Below are 19,100 nucleotides of genomic sequence, written 5' to 3' on the forward strand. Positions count from 1 at the left end.
TCTTGACGTTTTATATGGCTTTCTGTTCACCCCAAAAGTGTGCTTGATGTGAAGGTAACATAACAAATGACACTCCTAAAAACTTGTGTTGTGAAAAAAAAAGAAAAGAAGATTGTCATGACCTTCAGCATGTATTTAGGTGCCTATGCAGTCAATACTCAACGAGCCTTCCATCACATTTTTCAAGCTCTCCAAGCCCTCCAGAAAGTTCAAGGGAGAAAAATACTGCTCAATAAAATGTTCTCAAGGTATCACTTTGAAACTTTCTTGGATGGATCAAACTTTCATGGATCAAAATCCATGAATAAATAGGGAAGTTAATTTTCAAAGCCACGTCTCCCCTTTCAGGTGCTAACTGGTTCTGTTGATTTAAAACTTACTTCAACCGCATTTCCAAGATTTTCAGAATCATGAAAAGTGTACAGCTGCAAAATACATTAACAATTGTCAATCCTTTAGTGCATTTTGTCATGTTTAGAGAACGTGGACTCCATGCGAAAACTCGTACAGGAAAATCAGATATGAGAACATCAACTATTCCATGTCTAGCCGCCTTGAAAAGCACCTATTCAGCCATTTAAAAGTTGTGCCTTGCGCAACGAATTGCGAAACACAGTGAAAGAAGTGAACCCGCTGCATACAACATACTTACACCAAGTAAAAGCATCCAACTGTCTACTTTCCCACTCGTTTTATTAAAACATTTTGAACATGTTATTGAAACTTGCAGCACAATTCAAATCAAAAGTGTTTTAAGATGTATGTGATGCATTTTAAATGTCATTTCTTTCATCAGTGCCTTTACTGCTGATTCACAACCTTGGCATACACAATTGTGTACACAGTGCCTCAAAGGGCTAATACAACATGTGGCGTGAAACACGTGCCTTCTATTGCTACCTGGTAAAGAATGGTCAAACAAAAGTGCCATGGCAATTTAATCTGGAGAGCTTGTGAATACATGGTGTGGTCACACTTAAGCAGAGTTGAATATCTGCAGCCACATTCAACCTGTTTCTATATTTGCTTTTCAACTACGCAAGCCTGGAAAAAGCATGCTCGCATGCATGTGCCGTAGAGAATTGTGACAAAAGCTTTGCAGCATGGAGGAGGAGAAACATTTCTTCAGTCCCCAACTAGAATGCCTCAAGGTTTGCAGTGGCCACGCCCACACTAAAAGGAAAAAAGAAAGAGAAAAAGGAAAAAAGTATCTCTCTCTCTCTTTTCTTTTTTGCAGGCATGGATTTCGCAGACCTCAAAAAATGGCTGCACTGACCCCCATTTGGGAACCACTGCTGTAACTGTTGAATAAAAGCAGATATTGCTTTCCTGTGAACAGCATCTGTTAGTGCATCTGGAGTGAACCAAATTGATAGATTACAGAGCATTAATAAATATGGCAGTAATTTCTGAATCAGAGTTTTGTAAAGTTTAAAAGTGAGCAAAGTAAATGGGATACAAGCTGCAAGTTAATATCTTATGGTAATATTTGTCTGCTTTCGATGCTCTAATGGATGTAGTTTAGATAACTGCTATATCTGTTTATTGTGCAGAGGTACAGTGCTGTAAATTTGGTGCGTCAACTTGTTTGAAGTTTTCTACTTTTTTTTTAGTTCTTATTTATGTTATCTTTTGATAGTTGAAACATTCTGCTTTCATGATTGGTATTAATTTGCAATAAATTTTGCTCATACCAAACCACCGATGGCCTAATCGAACATTTTGTACTGCATATGCACCTGGAACGGGAAATCGGAGGTCTCCTTGAATGAAAACTTCCACTTAAGTGCCGACTTGTATTGTTTTAGTGGAAGCAGCTTTCAAGTGTAACTGTTTTTTGGAAGAATAATGGAATTTATACGTGTTTGTGTGCTCTGCTTCCTCATGAAATGTCTTTGTTATGGCAGAAACTCAAGGATCGTGGGAACTCATCCAGTGAGAGCCCGCTGCTGAAAGAAATCATTGAAAACCTTGAGAAGTCTCGCTACCCTGGCATAAGCAAGGTGGGAATTTAGAATATAATATTCTACTCTGAGCTTTCATGTTAAAAGGGCCCCTAAATGATCTTGGAATGCAGCTGCTTGTTCTCAGCTGTGTTTTCTAAAGCTTTGTATTGCCATGTTTACACAATAGTAAGTCAACCTATTTTTTTTTTTAAATTTGGGGAGGTCAATTTACAATTGAAACCAAAGCATGGAACCACCAATAAAGGCAAGACAAACAAAATATCAGAGAAGCTACAGTCTGGTTACAATTTTATGTTTGCTCTGTGGCTCTACCCGCAGCATTTGGCTGTTCCGCACGCTTTTTCAAAATGATTTTTTAACTTTTTAAAACTATTACTGCCCACATGGTGCTCACGAGAGTGTCTATAGTTGATAGACAAGCCACTGTTCCAATTTCGGCAGTGTCGACACTTGGAATGGCAGTGCTTCTGGGGAGTATCAATAGTTGATGGAAGAACCAACACCGTCTTTTTATTTGAAATGTTTGACTTGACTGTCAGCCACGTTTTAATGTCGTGCTTCATCAATCGTCATGAGTTCCCTGGGTCCAATAAGCATCTGGTACTCATTCATGGCAATATTCAAGAGGTCTGCCATTCTTAACCCCAAAGCAACAAACAACTATATGACAGGCTACAAGTTCAACATTTCGGAATTGGGTGGTGCGGGAGTGGCAGCTGCATCGAGGCAAATGTTTCAGCTTCGATGGCAAGCAAAGTGTGGTAGAAGCTGTCATCTGGTGAAAGTAGGGCAAGATAGTTCCCTGTGAGGGCATGTGGTCGGCAATCTGGCAGCGTATGCTTCTTCTTCTTAGACAGAACACCTCTGAGAGACTATTAATTGTGTGATTGTGTGGCTACTCGTCTGGCCGTCTTGCTCTTCTCTCCTGGCTACAACATGGTGTCACAAGAACAGGTGCTATCAGCAGACATTGACTCATAGTCATCCTCCGTGCGGAGGATGACACCAGCAAGGAAACGCCGGTGATCTGCTCCCGATACGCACATCTCGGAACTCAAGCAATGCGACTGCCTAACATTTGAGGCCATGGCATCATTCGTAATTCAACCGCCGGACACCTTCAACTTTCGTCGCCGAATGAAGGGCCGAAGTGGAAACAAAGATTTTAACATTTTCTAAGCTCTTCAGGGTTGTGCGTGAAGCCTGAGAAACATCAAGTAGATGCGCTACTCTACATCATAGGCGAGCAAGCCGAGGAAATCTACATGACCTTTCCTCTCTCTGAAGAGAACTCCGAGAGATTCGAAGCAGTTGTACAGCAGATCGACAAATATTTTATCCCACGACGCAACATATTCTTTGAACGAGCCAGATTCAACACCAGAATAGCAAATATCCGCCAGCCTACAGCTTGACACAGACATCACTCTTCAAAAGGCTCTTGAGTCCATCCGCCAGATCGAGAGCATCCATCAGCAACAAGCCAAGCTCCACAAGGAAGTGCCATCTGTTAACAAAATTGCATCCGGTCCCCAAATAAGTTGGTGTACTTCAAAACAGGACAAAAGTGACGGCTATTCATGCGGCGGAAGCAAGCCACCTTCTTCCTCCTGTAAAAACAGCATACAGAAACCAGGCTGTTGGCGTGGTCAAGGGCATCACTCTTGCACCCTCTGCCCAGCCCGCTCGGAAGCCTGCAGGAATTGCCGAAGAAAGGGTCATTATGCCTCAGTATGCATGTTGCAGAGCCTCGATTGTGTTGAAACCCATCAAGCAACTTTAGAAGCAGGATTCCTCGGGGCGATCAAGACGTCGGATGTTGGAACGTGGGAGGCAACAGTCTTGGTTCAAGGTCAGCCAGTAGACTTGAAGATTGACACTGGCACCAACGAAACCGCCCTCTCAAAGCAAATATAACAGACACTGAAGGACAGACCTTTTCTCTCAGCTACTCCTCACCAGCTATATGGTTGAGACGAAAAGTTTGTTCCAGCCGCAGGAGTAGCCCAACTCCAGCATTGATTGTTCCAGAGACTCGGCAAGCTGCACAGAAAACATCGGATTCAGCTGCAAGCAGGAGCGAAACCTTTCGCGCTCAGCTCTTCGAGGCGCATTTCGATTTCTTTGTACGAAAAGACAAATTTGGAACTACAAACAATGCAGAAAGTCGGTGTCATATCACCTGTTGATCAGCCGACTGAGTGGTGTGCACCAATGGTATTCGTGCCAAAGCCCTCCGGAGACATGAGAATCTGCAGAACTGAACCACCACATTCTGAGAGAATGGCATCCTATCCCTTTCATGGAGCACCCTTTTGGACTTCTTCACGGGGCCAAAGTGTTCTTCAAACTGGACACTAACTCTGGATTTTGGCAAATTCTGCTGTGCGGAATTTCTAAAAAGCTCGCCACATTCATCTTGCCTTTTGGGCACTTCTTCTTCAACCGTTTACCGTTTGGAATTGCGTCTATTTCTGAACACTTCCAGGAACAGATGTCGTGCATATTACGAGGCATCAACAGGGTTGTCTGTCACATGGACGACATCCTTATCTGGGATTCGAAAGGGCATGAGTACAATGAAACACTCAGAAATGTGCTTCAGCTACTCGTCAAGGCTGGAGTGACGTTGAATGAAAGCAAATGCTTAGTTAATGTCCAGCACCTTACATTCCTTCGACACTGGCTCAACCAAGATGGAATACGACCCGATGAAAAGAAGGTTGAAGCCATTTTGAAAATGGAGAGCCCAAAAAAAAGGACCGAGCTGCAGGGAATTCTCGGGATGGCAACATACCTCGCCAGATTCATTCCCAATATCTCTGAAGTCCTGCAACCACTTACTCTTTTGCTGTAAAAGAAGCAATAGGTCACTTGTGATGCTCCACAACAACAGGCGTTCAGCAGATGGAAGTCAGTGCTCTCATCCTGCCCTGTCCTTGAAGTTTACAATCCATCAAGAGAAACAATTGGCAAGAAACAAAAATCCGGCAGATGCAAACAAATGGCAATTTTTCTGTCATCTCTTTCTGTCTGGTTGACAGACCTCAAGCGCAAAGCGACAGTACAAGCCCCAGCTGATGAGCCTCGGTTCTACTGGGTGCACTGGCACTGTTGCTGTACGCAGGAATAGGACCCAGCTAGCTCAGTATTCCTCTGCTAATGCCAACGCAGAAAGTGCCAGTATCAGTGAAGGTGCTGCAGACGCTGTTTCATGTTGCCAAGACATTGCCCACGCGAATACCAGATGTGGGAGGTGCTTTAAGCCGTCTGCTGCAGCAAACTTCACTTGCTCTACTGGGGACATGTTGTAGATGCTCCCATCTGGTTAAAGCAGGGCGAGGATGTTCCCCGTGACAGCGTGTGGTCCGCAGTCTAGCAGCGTATGCTTCTTCATCTTTAGATAGAACACGTCTGAGAGACTAATAAACGTGTGGTTATGTGATTCCTTGTCTGGCCATCTCGCTCTTCTCTCCTGGCTACAACACAAAGTGGTTTCCATGGATCGAAGTTGGGACGCTTTCCGGAGCTGGAGGCCTATCTTGTGGCGCTCGTCACTGAAATATGCTATCAGTCCTTGCCATTGACCTGTGACATAGTCACACAACAAGCCCGGGTCTCTGCTTTAGAAGCGGGTATACCCTGGACAAACTTCAAAGCCAGCAGAGCTTGGGCATCAAAGGTTGTGAAAAGGTCTGGTTTCTCTCTGCTCGAGTACCAGTGTGTGCCAGAAGCTGCTTGCCGCATCTAGGGGAAAGTCCTCGCTTTCCATAGGCACTGTATGAAGCTCCACAACTTGTGACAATACTTGCTTGGCCAGATCGGCAATGCCAATCAAACTCCTATGTATTTCAACATGACAAGCAACACAAAAGTGAGCATGAAGGGAGCCCACAAAGTTAAGCTCCTCATAAATGGAAATGAAGTGTTTCGGTTTACTGTCATGCTTGGAGGATGGTAGGAAACCTTGAGCATACACTGTCTTGCGAATGACAATGTGATCGGAAGCATTCTCCATAGGTGAACTAGTTGTATGAGTCAATGAGAAGGGCTACATGATGAACGGCTTGTCGGTCGAATAATACCACCTAGTGTGGCTTCTGAAATCGGGGGTGCCCTTCAAAAATTGCATTCCCAACCTCCTCATGTTACATTCCTTTCGAGGCCACCTCACAGCCGAGGTGAAAGTTGTGAGGCCTCAAACATGCACTTGTGACAAAAAAAACGACGACGTAGTAGCGTACACAATCACAAGGGTATTTATTGCGCCTTCTATACACCAATCTAGCCAGCTAAATTACTACGTACCAATAGAACAAGTCGATGGGTGCTGACTAATCAAACAAATCCGACTGACTGTGACAGGATATCGAGTGAATATGTTCACCCCATGCTGGACACCAATGCCTAATTGTTCGTGTGCACAGTCACGCGAACAGTGGCGCAGTTGAAAGATTGTATTCGTACATCCTGGAGCCCTGCTCTGAAGCCTTTCTTGGGACAGTTCCGTAAAGCGCGCCGGCTGACATGCCAGACTTCCACGCACTCAGTCAACCCTAAGCCAAAAAGGGAGAGGATACTCCCTGTTGCACCCGAGTAGCCCCGCCATTTGGTGGCGTTAGCAGGTCAACACTCGCACCATCTCTCACACTATTCTGCACTTACACCTACCACTGTCGGTGCTTAGGTAGCTGTCTCGCGAAGCCGCATTACAGAAGATGCGAACAACATCAGGGGGCACATGAGAGTTGAGCGTTCCCACATCCCCCAACCTTAAAACACTACATTCTTTGGCAAAAACATGTTACACAGTCTAATATCAACGCATACTTTTGCGAACAAAAAATACATGCAGCAGTGGCCACACTGAGAAAATGTCCATGCACTCTTGTCCATAATGCATGCGTTGGCTGTGTCTCTGGGGTGCACTGCTCATGTTCGTTGGTCACTGCAGCTACTGTGCAGAGGACATGGCTGCAGATTCGACGGCATGACTCTATGCCAAGATTCTAGAAACGGCACGGTAGTAGTCGGCATGAGCAAGCGTCACTTGCGCCAAGGCGCCCTGCTGGCAAGAGCCACAGTAGCCGCTGGCTTCTGTTCCAGCTGCCAAGAGTTGTGAGCCAGACACAGGTGGCCGCTGAAGTAGCTGCACTGAACCGGCCACAGGCATCTTCATTGCCTGGAGTGGCTTGATCGTTGTACTTGGCAGCAGCACAGATGATGTGCAGGTGACAGAAAACCAGGGACCACACCGCTCATAGTGCATACACCCAACACACTCAACAAACAGTGAAGTAGTGCCAGGAAGAGAAATTCTGCATGCACATCATCCATGTAGTACGATGTTCAATTTGGCTAGCAAAATATTGGGCGGCTATTCAGATGCTAGGTTCTCGTGAACAAAGCTCACTTTCTTAATTTGAATGAGTATAATTTCAATTTGTATGAGGCTTACTAGAATGAGGGCAGCGAAGTGCGACACCTTAACACCATGGTCCACCAGGTTGTGCCCCTCCACGTGTGACAGGCAGCTCCAGAAAGCCTCAGGCCTAATGAGTCGCTACCCTGACAACAACCGGCATCCATAAACAAAACCCAAAATGGGTGTAAAATAGGCAGCTATGAGGAGATGTCAGCTCTGTGAGGTAGTTCTACCCCGCATGGTGCACACAGCATCCGAGCGGAGGGCACCCACCATCCCAGACAATGTTGGAGTGCCTGGTGCTAGGCTACTATATCACACAGCCCATTGCAGCACCCTTGGCGCGCATTTCCCGGGGCCGCAACTCCTGCAGTCCAAAAGATAGGAGAGGCTATTTACATAAGAAACTCAGACCACCCACAAGGTTTCTGTACTCACCCACTTCAAGCTTGCCAATACTCTGCAGGTGCTAGGCCTCGCTCTTCCAGGATGCAAACCATGTGGCTTTCATACCAATGAATACTGTCTTCCAACTTCAGAAAAGGCTTAGCATGTCGACAAGTTCAGACACGTAGCAGCAGCTATCACCTCACTCTCAGGAAAGCATGCCGCCGCCATTAGCAATAAACATCCAAGCTAGGTCCACATTTCGGTTCAAACAAAGATTGCTTTGAACCAAGCAAAACTGTTAAAACTATTGTCCGATGCTCCAAGAGCTCTACATTGGGCAGCCAAATGTGGGGTCTCAAACATGCTCTTGGGACAAAGGAACTACAATGCAGTAGTGCATACAATTGCAAGGGCATTTACTACACCTTTTATACACCAGTGCCAGCTAGCCGAATCACTACCAATAGAACATGCCCATGGGTGCTGACTAATCGAGGAAGTCTGACTCACCGTGACAGGATATCGACCGAATATGCTCGCCCCATGCTGGGCACCAATGCCTAAATGTTCGCATGTACAGTCTCAATTCATTTAATTTCATTTAGTTTATTTACTCTCAAGGCCATACAGGCATTATAGAGGAGTGGCAATAGTAAAAAAAAAATTATAAAAAAGAAAGGCTAAATAGGCAGCGCATGATCACAGATAGCCGAGTTGAACACATCGTGATCTGTGATAGCGACAATGGAGGCAGGAAGGTGATTCCAGTCTTGACTTGTTTTCGGAATGAAAGCTTTGAGGTATGCATTTCTTTTACACTGAGGCTACCCATCCTTCATTCGATAATGAATATGGGATGACAAATGGCTTGGAGGAAAAAAAGTGTCATTGTTAGGTCATTATTAGTGTAGTATATTTTATGAAACAGACAAAAGTGGAAAATTCAACGTCTAGTAGAAAGGAGAGGTAGGTCAAGCTGTTGCTTTATGCTAGAAACACTGGCCAAGCGATAGTAGTTAGAGAGGATAAAGCTAGCTGAGCGGTATTGAATTGATTCTAAGGACTGTGTTAGCGAGCTGGTGTATGAGTCCCATATAGGTGAAGCATACTTGAGTTTAGAATGCACGAGTGTTTTATATAGTAATAGTTTCAACGGAATGGGAGCAAGGCGGAAATTCCAGCGAATAAAACCAAGGGTACTGTTAGCTTTGTTAATAACATGGTGGATATGTTTCTGCCAAGGCAGGTTTTTAGTGATATGGACGCCTAGATACTTGTAGCTGTTGATGAACTGAAGAGGGCAACCGTTAAGATCATTGCCTAGAGAAGTGGACTGGTCAATTTTTCGAGACACTCTCATCGCTTTACACTTGTTAATGTTTAGTTTCATAAGCCATGTGTCACACCAAAAGGAAATTTGATTAAAGTCAGATTGAAGAACGGAGAAGTCATACTCATTAGAAATTACGCAGTGCAGCACACAGTTGTCTGCAAAAAGCCTTATATTAGCATTAACAGAAACATGCAGGTCATTTACATAAATTAGAAAAAGAAGAGGCCCAAGGAATGACCGCTGAGGAACACTGGATGTTACATAGCATGATTTCGAGTCATGATCATTAACAGAAATATGCTGTGTTCTACTCTCTAAGAGACATTCAATCCATTTGAGCAAGCTGCGATCAAGATGGAGTGCACTAAGTTTCAGTAATAATAGTCAATGGGAGACGGTGTCAAAAGCTTTCGCGAAGTCAAGGAAGGTGCACCTAATCACTGAAGCTCGATCTAATGTGAAAGACAAATCATTAGTAAAGGTTAGTAATTGAGCCTCACAAGGATAGTGCTTATGAAAACCATGCTGCTGTGACATAAAAAAGTTATTAGACTCGAGAAAACTGACAAGGTTGCAGTAGAGTATGTGCTTTCATAACTTGCATGGAATAGACGCTAAGGAGATCAGCTGGTAGTTTAAGGGGTTATGAATATTACCAGACTTGTGGACTGGAATCACCGTTGCTGTCTTCCAGTCGTCCGGCAGTGTTGAACTCTGCAAAGACTGAGTAAAAATATTTGACAAGAAAGCAGATGAATGTGCAACAGTACTCTTAAGGAATTTGTAATTTATGTTATCAACACCCGCCGATGAAGAAAGTCTAGCTTTTTTAATCAAATTGCATGTGCCATCAACGTCGATTGAAATCGGTTCCATCTTGTGGGGATGCGCGACTCTCATGTGTCCCCTGATATGTTGTTTTTTCGCATAGCTCTCGTCTCCTGTAATCCGGCTTCGCCGCGTGGCTTGGTGCCCATGCCAGTCGGTGTGATTGAAGGGTATTGCGAGAGATGGCGCGAGTGTGGCTCTGCTAACGCCACCTAACAGTGGGGTTACTTGGACACTGAAAGGAGAAGGCTCTTCCTCTTTGGCTTGGGATCGGCAAGTGGCGCGGACGTTCTGCGCGTGCACCGATCCATGCTTCTGCGAGACCGCCTCGCGAAGCCTACCCCCGGAATGTACAAATACAATCGTTTGAACACGCCACCATACTATTTTTACTATTCTGCACTTACACCGACCGCCGGCATTGCTTAGCTTTGCAGTGAAGTCGGATTACAGATGCGAGAGCCATGCGCGGAAAAAAACATCAAGGGACACGTGAGAGTCGAGTGTCCTCAAAATGTGGAGCCACAAAAAGAGCATACAGACATGCTCATGATTCCTGGTGGTCTGATGTGGCAGCAACCTCTCAACATCGGTGTGAACAAGCCTTTTAAATACCTGATCTGCCGTGAGTGCAATAACCGGCTGGCAGCGGAAGACTGTGAGCTTACACCAACCGGGCATGTGAAAAGAGCCTGCCTGACAGCTGTGTGCAGTTGGGTTCTTTCGGCACGGGTGGTTCCACGTGATGTAATGGTGCAGTAGCTTGAAAAATGTGGGATTCCGCTAGATGATGACATACTGTGGGGCCACAGCAGCCATGACGATGGCAGCATTAGTGAGGATGATGGCAAAAGTGAATATGAGTAGTCCAGTGACTAATAAATTCTCATTGCATATGTGCCCCTGGATAGGGCCTTCCCCCCCTTTTTTTTTCTTGACATGCAATATGTAGAGGGGTGTGGTTAACTTGCATTCGAGTTTACTTACAATCGCATAAATATGGTACTGTGTTTTAACCTTATCTTTTCAACTGCTGCTATTGCTGACTTTTTCTTTTTTTTTTCGTTTCTGTTTGTGTGAGCCAACTGTGCACACTTTAACATGTTATGGTGTAGTGATGGTGAAAAAAAAAAACAAGAGGAATGGAGAAACACCACCAGAATTAATTAATAAAGAATCATGTAGTGTTTGGATGGGCAAACTTATGCCCCGAAAGCAAGCAACACTGAAGTGACAACATCAACTGCAAGTACAGTCGGCAATTGTTGAATTGAAACTGGAGCAGCCCTTGGCCAGTTGCTATTTATGCAGGATGTAGAAAGTTCTCAACACCATATTTCATGGTGAATATTTGCAAAGAAGCTGAAAGACACGCTCAGACAGAGCAACAATGAAGCATATTTGAGAACACATTAGGCTTACCAATGAGTGCAGGCAACATGATACTTGCACTTGGAAACATAAAATGACAAGACCTTCATCAGGGTGATACAAAAATGCATCATGCGACATCATCATCATCATCATCATCATCATCAGCCTGTCTACGCCCACTGCAGGGCAAGGGTGTCTCCCATACTTGTCCAACTGCCCCGTTCGTGTACTAATTGTGGCCATGTCGTCCCTGCAAACTTCTTAATCTCATCCGCCCACTTAACTTTCTGCCGCCCCCTGCTACGTTTCCCTTCCCTTGGAATCCAGTCCGTAACCCTTAATGACCATTGGTTATCTTCCCTTCTCATTACATGTCCTGCCCATGCCCATTTCTCTTACTTGATTTCAACTAAGATGTCATTAACTCACGTTTATTCTCTCACCCAATTCGCTCTTTTCTTATCCCTTAACGTTACACCCATCATTCTTCTTTCCACAGCTCGTTGCGTCATCCTCAATTTGAGTAGAACCATTTTCGTAAGCCTCCAGGTTTTTGCCCCGTACGTGAGTACTGGTAAGACACAGCTGTTATACACTTTTCTCTTGAGGGATAATGGCAACCTGCTGTTCATGATCTGAGAATGCCTGCCAAACGCACCCCAGCCCATTCTTATTCTTCTGATTATTTCAGTCTCATGATCCGGATCCGCAGTCACTACCTGGCCTAAGTAGATGTATTCCCTTACCACTTCCAGTGCCTCGCTACCTATCGTAAACTGCTGTGAATAGAATTGGAGAGATCGTATCTCCCTGCCTGACGCCTTTCTTTATTGGGATTTTGTTGCTTTCTTTATGGAGGACTACGGTGGCTGTGGAGCCGCTATAGATATCTTTCATTATTTTTACATACGGCTTGTCTACACCCTGATGCCGCAATGCCTCCATGACTGCTTAGATTTCGACTGAATCAAACGCTTTCTCATAATCAATGAAAGCTATATATAAGGGTTGGTTATATTCCGCACATTTCTCTATGACCTGATTGATAGTGTGAATATGGTCTATTGTTGAGTAGCTTTTACGGAATCCTGCCAGGTCCTTTGGTTGACAGAAGTCTAAGGTGTTCCTGATTCTAGTTACGATTACCTTAGTAAATACTTTGTAGGCAACGGACAGTAAGCTGATCGGTCTAAAATTTTTCAGGTCTTTGGCGTCCCCTTTCTTATGGATTAGGATTATGTTGGCGTTCTTCCAAGATTCCGGTACGCTCGAGGTCATTAGGCATTGTGTATACAGGGTGGCGAGTTTTTCTAGAACAATGTTGCCACCATCATCATCATCATCATCATCAGCCTGATTACGCCCACTGCAGGGCAAAGGCCTCTCCCATACTCCTCCAACTACCCCGGTCATGTACTAATTGTGGCCATGTTGATCCTCCAAACTTCCAAATCTCATCTGCCCACCTAACTTTCTGTCGCCCCCTGCTACGCTTCCCTTCCCTCGGAATCCAGTCGGTAACCCTTAATGACCATCGGTTATCTTCCCTCCTCATTACATGTCCTGCCCATGCCCATTTCTTTTTCTTGATTTCAACTAAGATGTCATTAACGCGCGTTTGTTCCCTCACCCAATCTGCTCTTTTCTTATCCCTTAACGTTACACCTATCATTCTTCTTTCCATAGCTCGTTGCGTCGTCCTCAATTTAAGTAGAACCCTTTTCGTAAGCCTCCAGGTTTCTGCCCCGTACGTGAGTACTGGTAAGACACAGCTGTTATACACTTTTCTCTTGAGGGATAATGGCAACCTGCTGTTCATGATCTGCGAATGCCTGCCAAACGCACCCCAGCCCATTCTTATTCTTCTGATTATTTCACTCTCATGATCTGGATCAGCAGTCACTAACTGTCCTAAGTAGATGTATTCTCTTACCACTTCCAGTGCCTCGCTACCTATCGTAAACTGCTGTTCCCTTCCAAGACTGTTAAACATTACTTTAGTTTTCTGCAGATTCATTTTTAGTCCCACCCTTCTGCTCTGCCTCTCCAGATCAGTGAGCATGCATTGCAGTTGGTCCCCTGAGTTACTAAGCAAAGCAATATCATCAGCGAAGCGCAAGTTACTAAGGTATTCTCCATTTACTCTTATCCCCAATTCTTCCCAATCCAGGTCTCTGAATACCTCCTGTAAACACGCTGTGAATAGCATTGGAGAGATCGTATCTCCCTGCCTGACGCCATGTTGCCACCATCCTTCAACAAATCTGCTGTTACCTGATCCTCCCCAGCTGCCTTCCCCCTTTGCATAGCTCCCAAGGCGTTCTTTACTTCTTCCGGCGTTACTCGTGGGATTTCAAATTCCTCTAGACTATTCTCTCTCACATTATCGTCGTAGGTGCTACTGGTACTCTGTAAATCTCTATAGAACTCCTCAGCCACTTGAACTGTCTCATCCATATTAGTAATGATATTGCCGGCTTTGTCTCTTAACGCATACGTCTGATTCTTGCCTATTCCTAGTTTCTTCTTCACTGCTTTTAGGCTTCCTCCGTTTCTGAGAGCATGTTCAATTCTATCCATATTATACTTCCTTATGTCAGCTGTCTTACGCTTGCTGATTAACTTCGAAAGTTGTGCCAGTTCTATTTTAGCTGTAGGGTTAGAGGCTTTCATACATTGGCGTTTCTTGATCAGATCTTTCGTCTCCTGCGATAGTTTACTGGTATCCTGCCTAGCGGAGTTACCACCGACTTCCATTACACACTCCTTAATGATGCCCACAAGATTGTCGTTCATTGCTTCAACACTAAGGTCCTCTTCCTGAGTTAAAGCCGAATACCTGTTCTATAGCTTGATCTGGAATTCCTCTATTTTCCCTCTTACCGCTAACTTATTGATCGGCTTCTTATGTACCAGTTTCTTCCGTTCCCTCCTCAAGTCGTTCCCTCCTCAAGGCTAATTCGAGTTCTTACCATCCTATGGTCACTGCAGCACACCTTGCTTAGCACGTCCACATCTTGTATGATGCCAGGGTTAGAGCAGATTATAAAGTCTATTTCATTTCTAGTCTCGTCATTCGGGCTCCTCCATGCCCACTTTCGGCTATCCCGCTTGCAGAAGAAGGTATTCATTATCCGCATATTATTCTGTTCTGCAAAGTTTACTAATAACTCTCCCCTTCTATTCCTAGAGCCTATGCCATATTCCCCCACCGACTTGTCTCCAGCCTTCTTCTTGCCTACCTTAGCATTGAAATCGCCCATCAGTATAGTGTATTTTGTTTTGACTTTACCCATCGCCGATTCCACGTCTTCATAGAAGCTTTCCTGGTCATCATGACTGGATGTAGGGGCGTAGACCTGTACGACCTTTAATTTGTACCTCTTATTAAGTTTTCCAACAAGACCTGCCACCCTCTCGTTAATGCTATAGAATTCCTGTACGTACCAGCTATATTCTTATTAATCAGGAGTCTGACTCCTAGTTCTCGTCTCTCCACTAAGCCCCGGTAGCACAGGACGTGCCCGCTTTTTAGCAATGTATATGCTTCATTTGGCCTCCTAACTTCACTGAGCCCTATTATATCCCATTTACTGCCTTCTAATTCCTCCAATAGCACTGCTAGACTCTCCTCACTAGATAACGTTCTAGCGTTAAACGTTGCCGGGTTCAGATTCCAACGGCGGCCTGTACGGACAATCATGCGACAATATACATCCAAAAGCTGTTTCTTCAGTGAGCTGAGAGTAGTGCACTTTGACCTTCTTGTCTTCTTTTCACTTTTCAAAAAGCTTCAAGCCTGAACCATCTAAGCTTTAAGTGACTGTTCCTTAGAATGCTGACCCAGTTTGCAGTAGTAGGACAGAGAAAGTGTGCCATCATGACTGCAACACGCTTGCATCATTATGATGGTGCATGGAGGCTAGGAAGCTCTGAGGGGCTACAATGGGTAATGGGAATGACGGCACCTGGGATAACACTGGGATAATTTTTGTGTCTTCTGGTGGCTGTCACTGGTGTTGTTGCTGGCCTGTCAGCTGAGCATGGTCCAAGCTTGTATAGTCATGTGACATGTAATGCTCTCTGCAGGCTGCAGCCGTCTTCTGTGCTATCGGCAGTCTGAAGAGTATCAAAGACCCCAATTTTGAGGTGAGTGTCAGCGTATGCACATTTTCTCCCCGGTTTCACTCCTTTCCATCAGAGTTGGGTTTTTCTTTTTCTTATACACATTTAGGTTAGGCATGCACAAGTATTGTACCATCAACTTTCATTACTTCGAGCCTGATGGTACTGAAAAAATTAATTGAGTTATCCGGCAGGTCTAAATAAAGAAGATACAGAAAAAACATCAAAACACACCGCTGATTCATTTAGCAGTACTATTTGCTTGATTCTAACACACCCCCAAATCAAAATCGCATGTTTTCTATGTGTCCAAAAGAGGAAATTAATGTAGAAATGGCATTAAAGCTCCTAAACACAGTAAAACTGTAATGTGCACCATATTTTTTAGAATGAAAAATGGGCAGGGTTCTGATATGTGTTGCATGCGGCCAGTTCCTTAAAGCCAGCTTCACCGCACGATTAATGAAAGTCAGCTTTGCCACACTAAAGCTTAATTATGTGAAAAGCACATGAACACCGGAAACGATTTTGGTTTCGTATTCAATTGCACTGTGCAAGCAATTTTTGGTTCTGTTTTCATGAAAAAAAAAAAAAGCACCATAGGGGTAAGGTGCGTGTATGCTTACTGGTCAAGGTCGAATTATCCAGCGAAGGACAATTTTAGGATTGAAATAGCAAAAGTTTGAGCCCATAGAAATGCATGGGTGCCAGCTGGAACCTTTGGTTGGGATCGAATTAACAAAAAAATAATACTGACTGGAGTCATATTAACAGAAGTTTACTGTAGTCTAGTTTGAATTCAGATCGAAAAATAGCTGGCCGAACAAGTTGATTCAGCCTTCAAATACCCATGCCCCATTTCATGATTCTGGTCTGATTTAATGTACGATTCATTTCATGTCTGATCGCAATGGAAGCTAGGCGAGTGTGAGCCAGTGAAAAAGCATGATTGTGTGAATGTGCACGGAACGTCATGGAATGCCAGAGCATGGTAACGTGAATGCCAGTCATGTCACATCATGTCAGCATGTTGTCTTGTCAAGCACAAACGCAGACTTGAGCATCCGAGCTTGTCTCATAGTGTCCACTCCAGTGTCCCATTACTGTTGTAAAATAAACAATGGAATGTAGTATTCAAATCACAAACAGTTCATACTGTTAGCTAGCTGATGCCACTAGTATGGCCTCTTAAGACAGACACATGCATCTGCATTGCAAATCCTGAAGTACTCTTTTAAGTAGGGCCATGTGAATAGTATTTTTTTAGACTGAATTGAATACAAATCAATTAGTTCCAGAAACAAATTGAATTTAATATCAAATACTTTTTGAATAATTTTCGAATATTGAAGTTGAATATTGAATATTGAATATTTTCACAATCAGTGTGAAACAGTGCTCACATCCTAATGTTATCATTAAAAATCATAATAAAGCACAATAAGCAGTTTCTTCACATGCACAGGGCTCTTCAGAGACTGCCCATGATCGCTGTATAACAGCTAAAGTATGGCTACCTTAGCGACATAGCCTGCCCCATTACGTAAGCTCTCACGTTTTATGCCTATACTATGCCCATGGAGATGAAATTTATTGTACTTTTGCTCCAGTTTCTTGGCTAATTGGGTGAAGTTGACGTCTTGAAATATCAGTAAACTATTAAAGAAAATCTGAGGACACCTAAGCACTTCCTAAGAATTTTGAATGCGAAAGCATTAATGTCCAATTGAACGCCACTGAGTGGCCCTTTGAGTTTTGCACTGCGAGTAATGTACCATAGCGGTACGTGCTGCCCGAGCAAGCAAGCATCAGTAGCCTGCGGTGCCAATGCCACATGCTACCGACGTCCTGTGACTGAGGACGCAGCAACAGCCACCAAAGCCGGCAAGCACGCGCAGTTGCTAAGCCCAGTTGGGGTGAAAGAAAGCTGTATGCACCGCACGCCAGCTTCCAAGAGCGAGACAGTGGCACCCGCATGCGCCTGTCATGCGACTGCCTCGTCGATGACAACTCGGCTCGCCCCCGGCATCATAGTGCCATATCTGTTGAGTTCTGTTGAGATGCGCTTTTGATGTGGCGCCGTGGCAATGCCCTCTCCCCTCACGAAACACCATTTTGCCCGCTCTGCTCCATCGAGGCGCACTCGTGACGTGGTGTTGCAGCCATTCGGAATTTAGGTGCCGTTTCTCTGCTTATAGACACTTGCTTTTTCACCCAATAGACCATTTAATGCTTTTGCATAAAAAAATATTTGTGCTTACGAATAGTGTCTATTCAATTCAAAGACTTAATCGAATAGGACGCTATTCGATTTGTTATTAGAAATTTTTGAACATTTGCACACCCCTGCTTTCAAGATTTCTAATCTGTGGCACCCAGATGCACACATGCATCCATCTCGGAGCTGCTGTAACTCTTGTCTGGTAACATCTCTGAGAGCACGCTGGATGGTGACAGTATTTCATGCTTTTCCTTTTATGTATTTCTCCTTTTTGTCTGCAGGTGAAAGTTCCGGTCAGTGAATTGAAAGGCGTGGTGTACTCCGAATGCAAGCACTACTTAGAGCTGTATGGCAGCCACCGATCAATGCTGTCATTTCTCTATCGGCACGGTCGAACCACACAGTCCCTCGAGTACTACCTTTCAAAGGCATGCTGCTCCTTTTTGCATTTTCTGCTTTCATCAGTGTAACACTAGCCGATGCTAATAATGCACTAGTTGCAACACTAGTCGCAACACTAGTCACAACTCTAGTCATGCCATACTTTTTAACTATGATAGGCTCTTACTTAAATTGAACCTAAACAGACCTTGTTAACCTTTATCTCTTATCAGAAGTTCAAGCTAATAGAAGTTCACTGAATGCATTGACCAAGTGAAGCTATAGTCCCTGAAGTGTTTAGCTTACCAAAGAATTCAGCGTAATAGCATTCACCATTAGTAGAGTCCATTGCACACTGTCTTTGTACTGTTCTAGCTTGTGTGCTTTCTTTATGAGCATGGTGACATTGCCATCAAAATGAGTGTATCACTCTTAGAACATATTTTCTGATCAGTTACAGGACCAATACATATTTGGAAATTGCCAACACTTCTTCAAGATTATAAAAACCAAGTCCTCAAGTCACTTTTGCAATCGGGATGACCTTGGACGAATTTCGACAAACATGAGGATATCACTCCCAAAAAAGGCGAAACAAGTGGTGCAGAGCTTGTTAAAAAATAGCTTAAAACAAATGAAATGTAATTTAAGAACTCTAAATATAACGATCTGTCACATCTGAAGAAGCACTATTTACAATATCTGCTTATACATGTCTCAGGAGATGGCTGAATTTAATAAAGAGTGTTGAAGAACAACACTAATAAACAAGTATAGTTATTATTGAGTACAGTGCTTTGCATTACTGTGTTTGCCATATTCGACCATTTAGGGGAGCAACATTAAGGGTAAATAATAGAATTGAAGCCGGCAATAGAATAAAATAGAAGCCGGCAATATCATTACTAATATGGATGAGACAGTTCAAGTGGCTGAGGAGTTCTATAGAGATTTATACAGTACTAGTGGTACCCACGACAATAATGGAAGAGAGAATAGTCTAGAGGAATTTGAAATCCCACAAGTAACGCCGGAAGAAGTAAAGAAAGCCTTGGA

General features: G+C 44.0%; 1 protein-coding gene across 1 annotated transcript in view; it reads left to right on the forward strand.

Annotated features, from left to right (window-relative positions):
• The window catches only part of Sptz (zinc finger FYVE-type containing 26 spastizin), a 183,896-nt gene that overhangs the window by 133,776 nt on the left and 31,020 nt on the right, over positions 1 to 19,100 (forward strand). The window contains exons 38-40 of the mRNA XM_050180184.2: positions 1,908 to 2,003; positions 15,407 to 15,466; positions 17,945 to 18,091. Coding sequence (XP_050036141.1) covers positions 1,908 to 2,003; positions 15,407 to 15,466; positions 17,945 to 18,091 — 303 coding nt within the window. The remainder of the gene's footprint in view (positions 1 to 1,907; positions 2,004 to 15,406; positions 15,467 to 17,944; positions 18,092 to 19,100) is intronic.

Source organism: Dermacentor andersoni, chromosome 7 (genome assembly GCF_023375885.2).
Source record: "Dermacentor andersoni chromosome 7, qqDerAnde1_hic_scaffold, whole genome shotgun sequence".
In the NCBI taxonomy this organism is placed as follows: Eukaryota; Metazoa; Arthropoda; class Arachnida; order Ixodida; family Ixodidae; genus Dermacentor; species Dermacentor andersoni.